The 16,146-nt window shown below is 41.3% G+C and overlaps 1 protein-coding gene across 1 annotated transcript in view; it reads left to right on the forward strand.

Moving 5' to 3' along the window:
- Positions 1 to 12,632, forward strand: part of LOC140738726 (histone-lysine N-methyltransferase SUV39H2-like) — a 53,586-nt gene extending 40,954 nt beyond the window's left edge. Inside the window, exons 5-6 of the mRNA XM_073066434.1 lie at positions 576 to 705; positions 10,147 to 12,632. Of these exons, the coding sequence (XP_072922535.1) occupies positions 576 to 705; positions 10,147 to 10,259 (243 nt within the window). The 3' untranslated portion in view covers positions 10,260 to 12,632. The remainder of the gene's footprint in view (positions 1 to 575; positions 706 to 10,146) is intronic.
- Positions 12,633 to 16,146: the final 3,514 nt, after the last annotated feature.

The raw sequence follows: 16,146 nt of genomic DNA on the forward strand, positions 1-16,146 counted from the left end.
CCACACAGTCACAGGTAGAGAGTGCAAACCTGTGTGGGAATTGAAACCCCATCACTAGTCCTGGCCAATATGTTGCCATGTCGCCCATCTTCTACAGAGCTACAGGATACATCTTCTACAGAACTACATACACTAACTATACTCTGGTAGGACCATGCTTGGACCCGTTTACTGTTACGTTGCTAAACTGAGGTAGTGGTTAGGGTTGAAGGGAAGTAGCTGTTCCCGAACCTGGTGGTGTGGGTTTTCAGGCTTCTGTACCTCCTGCTCGATGGAAGCTGCGAGGAGACATTGCCTGGATGGTGGGGTGTTTGATGATGGACGTTGCCTCTTGAGGCTCCTATAGATATGACCAGTGGTGGGGAGGGGTGTCCCTGTGATGGGTTGGGCTGAGCCCACTACTCTCTGCAGCTTCTTGCGTTCCTGTGCAATACCAGACAGTAACGAAACCGTTCAGGAGTTTTTTCAGCAGTCCATCTGTAGAAGTTTTGTTATAGTGCTTTCAGTTTTTTCTAAAACTGAGTCAAAAGGGGGAATGCACAAGCTGGATTCAAATTCGATTCTCTCTCCCACAGTGTGATCCAAATCTTCAAGTTTACAATGTTTTTATCGATAGTTTGGACACGCGTCTCCCCAGGATTGCACTTTTCTCGACACGCACCATCAAGGCTGGTGAAGAGCTAACGTTTGACTATCAAATGAAGGGTGAGTATCTGTTTCCCGCACTTCATTCTATTCAGGGGTACGGCAGGGAATGGGCCCTTCCGGTCCAACAAGCCACAAGGCTCCTATTTAACCCTAGTCTAATTGTAGCATGGTGGAAGGGTGGAGCTAGGTAAAGCATTCCTTCCCTCTGCTAGCCTTCAGGTCACTCTTGGGCAAGGTGTAGTATCTGCTTAGACCCCGATCAGGGGCTCCGGTGACGTCATCGTCGAGAATAGCAGCTTAAGTCCCTAGCTCCTCCGGAAAAACGCGTATTAAGCCCCGTTGACCCATCAAATATAGTATTTTTCGAAAGCATTTGAACTAATAAGAGGGGCAAAAATGGGGAAAAAGAATGGAAATTAAAAAAGCGACACTGCGGAGCCTGCGGCCAAGAGGACTGCAGCGAGCAGCTCACCTACCCGACCGCGTGCTAGCGAGGCGGACACTGGGCCTCGTTCAGGCAAAGCGGCGAATATGATCGAAATTTTGAAAGAGATAAGGGAATTCCAGAAAGATATAAAACAGCAGCTACATGATATTAAGTCAGAGCTCGCCAAAGTCAATCAAAAATAGCAGTGGCAGAGACTCGAATTGAGAAGGTGGAATATTGCGTTCAAAACTAAGTAAGACGATAAAAATATTAAATCAACAAGAAGGTAAACTGCTTGACCTGGAGGGAAGATCACGGCGGAAAAATATCAGAATATACAATGTTCCCGAAGGAGCAGAGGGCTTGACTATGACAGAGTTTGTTGGAAAGTTGCTGCGGGACGTGCTGGAGCTTCCCTCGACTATGGAGCTGGAAATTGAGAGAGTGCATCGTGCGCTCGTCCCCGAAACCTACCCGAGATAGAGCAGATAAGCCACGCTCAATAATAATTAAATTCCTTTGATACAGTACCAAGGCGGAGATTCTACGAAGGGCCTGGGGTAAGAAGAGGGTGTTTCTGGACGATAAATTAATATATTTCGACCAAGATTACCCCCTCCACCCCCCGCGGTCTTGCAAAAACATAAAGAATACTCTGAAGTAAAGTGAATATTAAAGCAAGGAAAGATTAGATTTCAAACTCCGTACCCTGCTAAACTTTGAGTGTTTTATGAAGACGGGACACGGTTGTACCAGACAGTGGAAGAGGCGACGTCAGCGTGATCAAAATGAGGGAAAGCCTGGCAGAGGAATTATCCCGCTCCGCTTGGGAAATAGTGCGAGAATCGAGAAGGCAGGAGACGGGAGGAGGCTGAGAGAAGTATATCAGGAAGAGACTGGGAGTTTTCCAAAGACAGCCCTCACCCCCCCCCCCCAGCAGACCCATAAGGTTTGGCTAACTTTAAAAATGTTGAGAAGCTAAACAGAAGCAAAAGTAGACAGTGATATACCTATCTCGAGAAATACTTATAATGTGGATTTTATATTACTTAGTTGTTATTCTTTATTCGCTCACTTACTCCTTTTTCCCCACCAAAATGAGAATATATATATGTGTGTGGGTGTGTGTGCATATATGTATGTGTGTGTGTGTGTGTATGTATGTATATATATATATATATATATATATATATATATAGGTGGAGTACACAGGGAAATCTTTTCTGTGTAATGGATTTATTCACTGACTTTTATGAATACTGCAATGGGGGCCCTCAACTCACAAGTAGGGGGGGTTATCCCCCACAGCTAGACATTTCCTCTAGTTCAACCCAGGGTCATCTACTAGAGACCTCAGCCTTGGAATCACACATTCGTTGCCATTTTTGTTATTATTTGCGTTTCTTGGTTCTTATTTGTTCAGGGAGTAGATTGATTAAGTTTTATTCTGCTAATTTCAATGATACATTGACAGATAAATACAGATGGTTAAGGACAAAGTAAAATTCATTTCTTTTAATGTCAATGGGCTATTAAATCCAATCAAACGTAATAAAATTTTATCCAAAATGAAAAAAGAACAAGCCCATGTAGTATATTTACAGGAAACTCATTTAAGTGATAATGAGCATAGAAAACTAAAGAGAATGGGCTTCACTAATTTATTTTTCTCCTCATATAAATCAGGACATAGGAGAGAAGTTGCTATTCTTATCTCAAGTAAGCTAAATTTTGAAAAAGTATTCAAAATGGGAGATAAAGAGGGCAGATATATTCTGGTAAGGGGGAATATAGACAGAAATTCAGTTACTCTATTGAATATATACGCACCCCCGGGAAGTGATATTGGTTTTCAGAAAATTACTGATATTATGGTAGCTGAAACAGAAGGTCTCCTGATATGTGGGGGAGACTTAAATTTACAATTACAACCAAACTTAGTCTCTTCCAATAGAAAAACCTATGAAACAAAATCCTTAGATAAGAAAGTTAATACACTTTTTGAGGATGTTGGTTTAATTGATATATGGAGGGACCTTTTCCCTGACAAAAGGGATTACACTCATTATTCTGCTCCCCATTCTGTATATACAAGAGTAGACTATTTCATAACATTTGGAAAAGACAAAGACAAAATAAACACCTGTGGAATTGGGACAATAGATGTAAGTGACCATGCACCTATATATTTATCTGTTGATTTTGACCTACAACCAAAGAATACTATTTGGAAACTAAATTCAAGCCGACTCAATGATCCGTACTTTAAGGAACAAATTAAAAAAGAAATTGGTCTCTACTTAGAATTTAATGATAATGGAGAGGTTTCACCTCCCATTTTATGGGATACTCTGAAGACTGTCTTAAGAGGGAAAATTATAGTGATATCTTCATATAAGAAAAAAATAAGGAATAAAACAGAGGAATTACAAAATAGGCTGAAGGAACTAGAGAAAAAACACAAATTGAATTTGGCACAGGATACATTAGGGGAAATTTTAAAAATAGGAATGAAATTAATAGTTTGGCTATGCAAAAAATCAGGAAAAAATTAATGTTTCTGAAACAAAGACATTATGAAAGTGGATCAAAGTCTATGAAAATACTGGCGTGGAAACTGGAAAAAAAAAATAGCAGAAAATACAATTCATAGAATTAGGGACCCAAGAATGAAAATGATAAAAAATAAGCTAAGTGAAATTCAAGAAGCTTTTGAAGTGTTTTATAAAACTCTATATTCCAAAGTTCCAGGGTGAAGCATAACCCAAATTGACACTTTGAATTCTCTAGAGTTACCCACTTTAAGCGAAGAACAAAATAGAACGATGACTGCTGACATAACTGAAGTTGAATTAAAAGCTGCGGTTAGTAGACTTAAATTAAGCAAGTCACCAGGATCAGATGGGTATACGGCAGAGTGGTACAAAGAATTTAAAAATGAGTTAATTCCTGTTTTACTCCCCACACTGAACTGGTCTCTAAAAAAGGCACAAATGCCACCCAGTTGGAAGGAAGCGATAATCTCAGCTATACCAGAAGAAGGCAAGGATAAAATGGAATGCGGGTCATTTAGACCAATGTCCGTTCTTAATGTAGATTATAGATTATTTACCTCCATCATGGCCAAATGATTAGAGGAGTTTCTACCCATACTGATACATAACGATCAGACAGGTTTTATACGACAACGCCAAACAAGACAATATACGAAGGACACTTCACATTATGGATCATATACAAAAAAATAAAATCGAAGCAATAGTGATAAGCATGGACGCTGAAAAGGCATTTGATTCGGTTAATTGGAATTTTCTTTACAGAGTTTGACATAGATTTAATTTCCAAGACACAATTGTTAAAACTATACAGACACTGTATGACAACCCTACTGCTAGGATTAAAATCAATGGATATTTATCAAATAGTCTTACCCTAGAAAGGGGCACGAGACAGGGTTGTGCATGGTCACCGCTACTCTTCGCATTATATCTGGAGCCATTAGCTCAATACAGCAGACAAAATGAAGATATCAGGGGAATTACTATTAAAGGGACAGAGCATAAATTGACTTGTTACGCAGATGACATTTTGATCTATCTAGGGCAACCAACATATTCTTTACCTAAATTGAAGCAATCCTTTGAACAATATGGTCAATTATCAGGATACAAGATCAACATAGATAAAACCCAATTACTTTCATATTACTCTAGCCCACCAAGAGAAATTGAAAGTAGATATCCCTGGGCATGGCAAACAGTCTTTCAAGTATTTGGGCATCATTATGCCAAAAGATTTGGCAAAATTATCAGAATGTAATTATCAGCCTTTATATAAAAAAATTAAGGAAGATATGGCAAGATGGAACCTGATTCCTTTTTTCAGTCTCAGTTCAAGGATTGTCTATTAAAATGAATATACTGCCCAGACTCTACCAATAGAGATTAATCAAAATCAATTCAATGAATGGAACAAGATGTTATCAATGTATATTTGGCAGGGTAAAAGGCCTAGAGTTCGTCTCAAAACTTTGCAATTAGCAAAGGAAAAGGGGGGATGGGGCCTACCTTCTCTTAGAGCTTATTATTTTGTAGCACAGTTGAGAGCTGTGATATGTTGGTGCAACCCATCATATGATGCTCAATGGAAAAACATTGAGGAGCGGGTACTTCCCATCCCCATACAAGCAATTTTGGCTGATAACAACCTACAATAAATACTATTGACAACCCATGGGTGAAATTGACTCTTAAAATACGGAAAACTACTATAAAAGAATATAATCTAGAGGGAGATATTGCAATTCTTAAATGGTGTGCATATGACTCTGATTTTACACCAAATAAATTGGATGCTAGATTTAAGGACTGGACAGCTAAAGGAATAAGAGTTCTTTGCAACATAATGAAAGAAGGAACACTGTTCAGTTTTGAAATGCTTAAAGAGAAACACTTATTAGAAAAACAAGATTTTTATCGATATTTACAGATGCGACAATATGTTAATAAGACGCTTAAAAATGTAACCAAGGCAAGTACATGCTTGATAGAGCTATTTAGAAAAACATATAATTCAGATAGCTGTAGTAGAATCATTTCAAACATATATAAGGGGTTGTCAAATCTTAAAACACATTCGACTTCATACTGTTACGTACCCCGTAACTGGGTCACTTACCAGCAAAGATAGAGAGGTCCGTTGAAGTCTGATGGTACTATTTTTTTAACAGTATTTATTGATAAAAATACACAAAAATAATATCAATGCAAACATACAGATAATATACGTCGTCAATACTAAATCTAAAAGTGCAGGTATAATAATAATCAATAAGAAATAGCTCTATCGTTGTCTAGGGGATAATGTATTGTTCGATGGAAATATAAAAGTCACTTTAGTTCATTCAGGCTGCAGCCTTTGGTTGGAGTCAAGAGAGAGAGATTTTGGGAACTTGCCCGATTTGTCCTTTTTATGATGTCGATCCTTCGAAATGTCATTGGTGTCCTTTTCCTTTTAGCTAAGCCGTTCTTCCGTGGTCAGTCCCGCCAATCCCAGGCAACAGGAAAGGACGCACGCGGGCCCCACCGGCTGTCGCTATTAAACGCTGTCACGGGATTTCTAGCGTTTCTCCTGGTGCGTCTGAAGGGGTTGTTCCCCAGACCCTCTTTTATCCTTACTCACAGGGTCTCAGATGTCAATCAGGTTGGGATGATGCCATCCCTCAACCAGCCCCCTTTGGTCATTCCCTGAGGGCTTCAATGAATAGTACAGTACTCAATACACAATTCCGTCTCCAAGAGACAATGGCCGTTATCCGTGGCTTTGTATCGCGGAGGCCAGGTCACATTCCAAACGTCTCTCTCTCATTTCCTGGGTCCCCAGACCCGAATTAATAGCGATCTTGCGATTCTCGAAAAGGAGGGGGCTACTTTGTACCCTTCGGCCCCTCAGAGTTGTGGCACATTCGTAACAATACATTAAAACAAAATGTAAGAAGGAAGGAGGGATAATTATATCTGAGGAAGAATGGACAATAATATGGAGGTATCAATGGAAGTGTACCAGTTCACAGAAATGGTGGGAGTTTGGATGGAAAAACTTGATAAGATATTTTATTACACCCTCTCAGAAATCCCATTATGATAGTAACCTCCCTGTTTGCTGGAAATTGTGGAAATCAAAATCAAATCATTATCATATTTTTGGGTCTGCCCTGTTATCAAAGACTATTGGAGGGGGATACACAATGCCCTACAAGACATCTTTAAATGTAAAATACCCTTAGAGAGTAAAACCATATATTTTGGATATATACCTCAAGAATGGTTGAAAGGAGATAAATATTTAATGAATATACTGCTGGTGGCTGGTAAAAAGACTCTTACTAGGAAATTGTTATCACAGGAGAGCCCAACTTTAAATGCTTGGATGGAAATTACTTTACTTTATCATCACCAAACGATTAATACTAGAGCATACAATCATCACAGTTACATTTGTTTCTGCGCTTTGCACTCCCTGAAGTACAAATCAAAGTCAATATAATAAAAATTTAAATTGATTTATAAATCATAATTAGAAAATAGAAAGGGGAAAGTAAGGTAGTGCAAATCAAGTCCAGATATTTGGAAGTACAGCCCAGATCCTGGTCAGGATTACAAATTACAGTGGACATTTACAAAATGGAGAAAATAACAGCATCTGTTAATCATAAGCTGGAAGAATTTGATTCATACTGGGGAAAAATGGTTTAACTACATAATGCCTCATAGGCCTGATTTTATTCTCACAAATCAATGAATATGTTGTAAAAAAAAAAGATCACTCCCTACTTGTACATAGTTTTTTCCTTTTGCTTGTTTTTTCTCTCCACTCCTTTCTATAAGTGTATACCTCAGATAAATACTATGTGGAGATTTGTGACATATATGGTTATATGATAGATATGTACAATGTCTGAAATATGTCTTATGGTTTGATGATGAACTTCAATAAAAAAAATAAATTACAAAAAAAAAGACCCTGATCAGGGTCACGTGAAGCCATGGGAGCAGGTGGTGGATGGTCATATGAGCAGCCGGTGCATATCACAGGTCCTGGTTATACGACCATTGACGCCAGGCAGACAGTCTCTGAAGAGTGTTGATAATGGCTGGGGTCACCCACCTTGTAAAGACACTGCCCAGAAGAAGGCAACGGCAAACCACTTCTGTGGAAAAATTTGCCAAGAACAATCATGGTCATAGAAAGAACATAATCACCTATGTCATATGACACGACACATAACAAATGAATGAACTAATCATGGGACAATTTACAATGATCAATTAACTACTAACCAATACGACTTTCGAATGTGGGAAGTAACCAGAGCACCTGGTGGAAACCGATGAGATTATGTGGAGGACAGCGTCAGAATTGAACAAACTCTTCGCGAACCAAAGATGTTCTTCATTTTCGTATTGTTAAACAGCAAAAACCTTTATTCAATAGTTACTTCATCAAAGTTCAAAGTAAATTTATTATCAAAGTACATCCTTGGTTATATTTTGGGAGGAGTTGCTTGGTAAAATGCCCAGTTAACTCCAGAGGAAACAGCCCTGGTTTGTCCGACCTCTCACACATGCCATCTAATCCAGGCAACATCCTGGTGAACCTCTTCTGCACTCTCTCAAGTCTTGACACCCCTCCTATAATGGGGCGACAACTGTAAGCAATACTCCAGATGTGGCTTAGCTAGAGTTTTATAAAGCTGCAACATAACTTCCTGACTTTTGAACCTCGACTAATAAAGGCAAGCATGCCTCTGCCTTCTTATCCACACTATCGATATGAGTGGTAGGAATTCCACCACCCAGGACATGCTCTCTTCTCACTGCTGCCATGAGGAAGAAGGTAGAGGAGCCTCAGGACTCTCACCACCAGGTTCAGAAACAGTTATTACCCCCCTCAACCATCAGGCTTCTGAACCACAGGGGGATAACATCACTCAGCTTCAGCTGGCCCATCACTGAACTATTCCCACAACCTATGGACTCACTTTCAAGGACTCTTCATATTTCAAAGTACATCTACTATCAAAGAATGTATAAGTTACACAACCTTGAGATTTGTTTGATCACAGGTGTCCAGAAAGCAAGAAACCCGAAAGAATCCAATTAAAGAAAAAAAAGACCAACACCCAATGATCAAGGGAAAGAAAAAAAACCCACAAATCATGCAAACAATTGAAACGAACAACATTCGGAACCAAATTGAGTCCTCAGATCTGAACCCTGGAGTAGGCCCTAAGACTTGGTTATCAGTTCAAAGTATTAGCAGGCAGGGAGCACAGCATCAGGGACAGTCTTCATAGCTTCAGTGCCCAGGAGAGAGGAGTGACCATCGCAGAAAACAAGCAAAATCAGCTCTCGCCACAGATCCCAGCACCCTGTCTTTTCATCTCATGTTCTCGATATTTATTCCTTTATTTATTATTATTAATATTACTTTATATTTGTATTTGTAATGTCTGTTGTCTTTTGCACACTGGTGGAAAGCCCAAGTTGGTGCAGTCTTTTATTGATTTTATATTATGGTTATTATTCTATGTTTATTGAACAAAATAAATCTCAGGGTTGTACATGGTGGTGATATATATGTACTTTGATAGTAACTTAACTTTGAACTTTGAACCTGTGGAGCTAGGAACGTGGACCTCAAGATCCCTCTACTCATCAGCACTGTTAAGGGGCTTGCCAAGACAGTATACTCCCTTAATGGCAACTTTCCTATGGACCAAATCTGAATTTAATAGAGGTATAGAATATGATGAGGGATACAGATCCAGTGAATAACCAGAGACTTTTTCCCAGGGCAGAAATTACTAATACCAGGGGACATAATTTTGAGGTAATTGCAGGGAAGTATAGCATGGACGTCAGAAGTCGTTTTTTTACACAAGAGAGTTGCTGGGGATGTTGGTAGAGGTTGCAAAGAAATTCTTAGACAGACGCGTGGATGATAGAAAAATGAAGGGCTATGTTGGAGGGAAGGGTTAGATTGATCTTAGGTGAAAAAGTCAGCACACTCATTGTACATTTTAGAACAGAGATAAGGAGAAATTTCTTTAGCCAGCAAGTGATGAATCTGGAATTCATTGCCACATTCAGCTGTGTGGGCCAAGTCATTGGGTATATTTAAGATGGAGATTGATAGTTTCCTGATTAATCAGGGAGGCAGAGGTTACGGGGAGAAGGCAGGAGAATGGGGTTGAGAGGGATAATAAATCAGCCATGATGTAATGGTGGAGCAGGCTTGATGGGCTGATTCTGCTCCTATATATTATGGTCTTATAGGCTGAAGGCTCTATAAACACAATGCTCCAAGTGTGGCTTCATCAGGATCTTGAACCGGGGATACTTAATGTTACGTATTATATACAAAATGCTGGAGGAACTCAGTGGGTCAGGCAGCATCTATGGAGGGTATTGGGCAGTTGATGTTGTGGACTGAAATCCTTCATCAGGACTCACCAGTGACAGATACGTTCCGAGAAATGGGAGTAAAACAGGTTTTTTTTCTTTTGGTAGGTTCGGGTGATGTTTCGATTACTGAGACCTCGGACGTCAATGGGCCAACCAAAAAGCAGCGCAGGATTGAATGCAAATGTGGGTCCCTGTCCTGCCGTGGTTTCATGAACTGACCAGCATCCGCGAGGAAGAAACTTTTTTTTTTGTGTGTGTTTTTTTTTTAAAAGTAAGAGTATGTGGATCCTAAAATGGGAGTTCTTGCGTAATGACACTTGAAGAGGTTGTGTCTCCACCATGCAGAAAGGTGTCATTCACATTAATCCTGGACTTGAGAGCAGGTCTATGGGATAGTTTCCCAGGAGAAATTGTATCACAGAGGCTAGTTGCTACTATTTGTGACCTGCCTTGTAGCAGGTCACCAAAACAACTTCCAGGATTGCTTAGCCCCTGGTAAGCAGTGACCTGCTTTAAAGAGCATTCTCTACGTGAGTATTGTTCTCAATTCTGCAGGTTTGATTTGGAAGTCTTCTTCTGCAATAAAGCCTTCAAAAAATTTTTTTTGTTTATTTGGAGGTGCCTATCCAAGTTTGCTAGCTTGTGTGAGTAAATCTGGCCACTGCATAATCAGCCTGCTTTGTGGAACTCCTTCAAATTATTGGCAGAAAAAATATTTCCATCCTGTATGATGCAGCGGAAATTGTGCAAGCATTTCTTGGGTTGCTCTCTGCTCCAGATCTCAGGTGTATTGTTAAGGGGGAAAAGGTGTGTTTATAGATAAGTTATGGCCAAATAATTCAGCACCATTTTATCCCTCCTTAATGTAAAATATTTCTTTATATCAGGGCACATGCTTGCTCTTTAACCCTTCAAAGCAAGGATAATTTTTTCCATGCGTAATTGGATGCAACAAATTAAGATCAGAACCCCAAATTTATTAATCTTTTGTTAAGACATTGCTATTAAACTATCAAGTCAGTGCTCCATGCTAACTTTTTGCAAGCTTGCTTTTAAGGTCAGCCTTGTGACTCCATCATGCCGATGGGTCCCTTTTATACCGTAGAGAAAATATTCTTGAGGTATTCTAAACTTCCAGATGCATCTTACACATTAATTCCGGGCGTATAGTTTTACCTCATCCATCACATTAAGGCCCGACAACAGAAAATTTGCTAACAGCTGATTGGAGAAGCAGTTCTGGAATTAGTTTTGGGAGTGAGAGGGATATTTTGTCACTTTGCATAACAGTTAATAATAATCTGGGATTTTTCTTTCTTTGGTATTGCCCTCTCTATCGGGATGCAGGGTTTAAGTTAGCTAAGGCAGTTATCAAATCTCCCACTGACTTTTCTGCCAATAATTTTTGATGGAAAAGACAAATGTCATGATTCTTATTGCGAAATTCTATTTTTGTATTTCTCGGAGCTGTTGTGCTTTGGAGGGTGTTCTCTTTCAAGCAGCAGTACAGTTTGCAGCTTCAGTTTGAGTAAGAGGCATTGGCAAAGGACCGTTGTCTCCAACCACTTGGTGCTAGATGTGTCACACTTTGTCGCGGCTGCGAGAATTCCTGAAGTCTCTCAGATAGAGCCGAGTTTCTGAGGTGGGCAATGTTTGACCGCCACAGCTGATACCAGAAACCAACAACGGACTTCCACCCCGCTACGTGAATATGAAGAACAATGTTTACAGAATTAATTATTTTGTTTGATAGTGTGTTGGGCAGGAGGAATCTCCCTCTGAGCTCAGCCACAGTGATGCTTGGGAACTAACGGAGATATATTAGGTGCATAGAAGAACAGGACAGGGATTAAGAGAGCATCTTTGACGATGCGGTTCTGTGATTCCTCCCTTTGAAAGCTCATCTTAAGTATCGGAGATTTCTTCACTCTTGCCACAATGCAGGACATCCACGTGGCAGGTGGGGAGGCGGAGGAACCCATGGAGTGGCCCTCCTGAAGATTTGCCGAGAATCGCAGGGTGTGGTGGGGGGGCCACAGTAGCATAGCTGTTAGTGCAATTCCAGCGCACTCTGTCAGCAAGTTTGTACGTTCCTCCCACAGTCCAAAGTTAACCCCCGTTGGCAGGTTAATTGTAAATTGTCCCGCGGTTAGGCTAAGGTTAAATAGGTGGTACGGCTTGTTGGTCCGGAAGAGCCTGTTCTGTGCTGTATCTCTAAATTAATTAATTAATTTAAGTTAAAATCCCGTCCAACAAGTAAAGCAGAAGGCGAGTTCCGTCCTTGTCCCTCTCCCCAAATCTACAATCATCCAAATTTCTCACCTTTCTGAAATGAGCATTGGCAGGAATTGTGGGGAATTGGCAGGAGGGAGATTGGCCATTTGGCATGTGGTCAGAGATGATATCCAAACATGACTTGGGGGACTGATTGCTTTGAAGGGGTAATGAGACCTCAGTATGGATAAAATAAGTTTGGATTTTTTTTTGTGTAGGATTGTTTCAAGTCTTGTATACCTCTTTGTACTGAGCTGTGAATTGCAAATTGGTGTAGAATGTTTGCATAAAAAAATGATAAATGTCAGTGTTTCAAACTGGTCTCTTTTCTTGTGATGGTGTTCCCCTTGCTGAATTAATTCCTATTTGCTGGTCATTGCTGTGTTCAACACAATCCTTCAACCTCTCTTCCCCTCAGGTTGGGTGAGACTAGGACTGGAGGTCGTGGGGTTAAGGGTGAAAGGTGAAATATTGAAGGGAGGCCCAAGGGTGAGCTCCTTCACTCAGGATGGAGAGAGTGTGGAAAGAGCTGCCAGTGAAAGAGGTGGATATGGGGTTGATTTCAACATTTAAGAAAAATTTGGATAGGTACATGGATGGGAGGGCTATGGTCCCGGTGCAGATTGATGTGACAAGGCAGCACTGACGAGATGGGCCGAAGGGCCTGTTTCTGTGCTATAATTCTCTTTGAATCCATGTGAGAATAATTAACCAATTTGGACTCTACTGTTCAAGTTTGCACTAACTCTAGACCCCTAAACTCCGCAAGTGTGCAAAAGTCTATCACGCTTGGTCCTGGTTGCTCGGAGTGACAGGTTCAGTGGCAGAGAATTCCAGAATTTCCCTGTCCTTTATCCCTCTCGGCCTAAATGGCCCGTCCCATCTTTCAAGACTGTGATTCTGATTCCCAAACCCCCCCAGCCTGCAGGGGTCATATACAGTATACCTCTACCCTGCCAATGCCCTTAAAAATTTGTATGTCTATAATGCACAGTGTAATAGTTTGATCCACGAATAGGAAACCTGTGGGGGAGAGTTTGTAAAGTGGAAAAGCTGGTGCACTGGGGCAGTTCCACTCTCTTGACCTCAGAAGTCCGGGTCCAGTGGTACAAGGAATCATCAGAAACTAGGGTCTTCCTTGTTTGCAGTTGATGACCACGACCATGTCTGTACCTTGTCATGCCCTTCGCTCTCCATGAAGCGTTCTAGAACCACGTTCCTGGCCATTGGATCTCACTGTAGATCTCATCTGCCCGGTCCACTGGAGCTGGCCTCACGTGCTAGAACAGGCATGTCCCTATCTCACTCGGGTATGGCGAGGTGTGGCTGCTGTCACATGCAACCAGCTACTTGGAAGCACAGGTGAGAGCTGGTGGGGACCAAAGCAAACACATAAGAGTAGTTTCAAAGGTCAGCACAACATTGTGGGCTGAGGGGTCTGTTCCATACTCCCACACGGTTATCCAGATGGGTGTGTGTGCCATGAATGGGAATTCTCTCCGCCACTGCCAAGTTCCATCATTGTCAGCTCTGTGTCACCTCTGAGTTACTGATCCTTGAATCATAATCGTCCATAGTCATCTGGTCTGTAATCATAGAGTTGTTTGGTCTGGGTTCAAACATTTGTTCGTCTATGTTGGTGTCAAAATGTGTCATCACACCTGTGGGCTGCCCCCAGCACACGAGAGCTTTAAGACATGGGAGCAGAATTAGGCCATTTGGCCCATCGAGTCTGCTCTGCTGATCATGGCCGATCTATTTCACTCTCAGCTCTCTTCAGCCTTCTCCCAGTAACCTTTCATGCCCTGATTGATTAATCAAGAATCTATCAGCCTCTGGCTTAATTACACCCAATGACATGGCCTCCACATCTGCCTGTGGCAATGAATTCCACAGATTCATCATCCTCTGGCTAAAGAAATTCCTCATTATCCCTGTTCTAAATAGGCACCGCTATTGGGAGGCTGGTTCCAGACTCCCCCACTCTAGGAAAAAACATCCACACTACCAAGGGGTTCCCAACCTGGGGTCTGTAGACCCCTTAGTTAATGGTAGGGGCCCATGGCATAATAAAGGTTGGGAGCCTCTGACAGGTCTTTCAATGTACCAGTGAGAATCCGCCCCCCCCCCCCCCCATTCTTCTAGATTCTAGTGAGTACAGGCCCAGAACCATCAAATGCTCCTTTCTATGCCAGAATCATTTTCATCAACCTTCCTTGAATATTCTCCGATGTCAGCACATCCTTTCTTACACAAGGGGCCCAAAACTGCTCTCAATACTCCAAGTGAGACCTCAGCAGTCGATTGTTAACACAAATGGCACATTTCACTGTTTTACAATGTACATGTGATAGATAATAACTGTTTATCAAGCACTTTTCATACAGTTGATGTAGTTCAAAGTGCTTACAATGGGATAAAAGTACAATTATGAAAGTAAAATATGAAAATAAAAGAAAATTATATTAGTTAAAAGCATGGTTAAATAAATAGGTTTTGAGCTGGCATTTAAAAGTGCCACTGAGTCGGCATCCCTTATAGTTTTAGGTATTCCACAGTTCAGAAACGTCGTTCAAAAAAGCTGACCTGCCGAATATCTTTTGAGGGAGATTGTTTAAATTTAAGAGGCTGGCAGAAGAAAATCTGAGAACTTGAACAGGATAATAAACGGAAACAGTTCTGTGATGTACTCTGGTCCCAGACCATTACGGGCTTTAAAAACAAGTAAGAGAACCTTGATATCAAATAAACCTGTTAGACTCTAGAAGGCCGGAGTGAGCCTGTGATTAGTGGAGGGGTCACAGATCCAGCTCAGGAACCCAGGTTCAAAGTCAAGTTGAATGTGTTCAAGGACTTCTTAAGCTTATCACCCTCATGGGGCACAGGCCACTGACAGCAGATCACCAGACTCCTCTGTCCTGGGCCAGTCTTTCACGTTATCCCCCAGGTGTAGCCCATCTTTAAAAATCCTTTCTCTCCCAGGGATTAGGATGCAAAACTGTGCTGAGAAGTGGCAGATGGAGTTCAACCCAGATAAGTGTGAGGTGGTTCATTTTGGTAGGTCAAATATGATGGCAGAATATAGTATTAATGGTAAGACTCTTGGCAGTATGGAGGTTCAGAGGGATCTTGGGGTCCAAGTTCATAGGACGCTCAAAGCAGCTGCGCAGGTTGACTCTGGTTAAGAATGCATACGGTGTATTGGCCTTCATCAATCGTGGAATTGAATTTAGGAGCCGAGAGGTAATGTTGCAGCTATATAGGACCCTGGTCAGACCCCACTTGGAGTACTGTGCTCAGTTCTGGTCGCCTCACTACAGAAAGGATGTGGAAGCCATAGAAAGGGTGCAGAGGAGATTTACAAGGATGTTGCCTGGATTGAGAAGCATGCCTTATGAGAATAGGTTGAGTGAACTCGGCCTTCTCTGCTTGGAGCGACGGAGGATGAGAGGTGTATAAAATGATGAGAGGCACTGATCGTGTGGATAGTCAGAGGCTTTTTCCCAGGGCTGAAATGGTTGCCACAAGAGGACACAGGTTTAAGGTGCTGGGGAGTAGGTACAGAGGAGATGTCAGGGGTAAGTTTTTTACTCAAAGAGTGGTCAGAGCAAGGAATGGGCTGCCAGCAATGGTGGTGGAGGTGGATATGATAGGGTCTTTTAAGAGACTTTTAGATAGGTACATGGAGCTTAGAAAAATAGAGGGCTATCGGTAAGCCTAGTAATTTCTACGGTAGGGACGTGTTTGGCACAATTTTGTAGACCGAAGGGCCTGTGTTGTGCTGTAGGTATTCTATGTTTCTGTGAAGCTTCTGTTGATGTTTCTTTAGCT

The sequence above is a fragment of the Hemitrygon akajei genome, chromosome 14 (assembly GCF_048418815.1).
Source record: "Hemitrygon akajei chromosome 14, sHemAka1.3, whole genome shotgun sequence".
NCBI lineage: Eukaryota > Metazoa > Chordata > Chondrichthyes > Myliobatiformes > Dasyatidae > Hemitrygon > Hemitrygon akajei.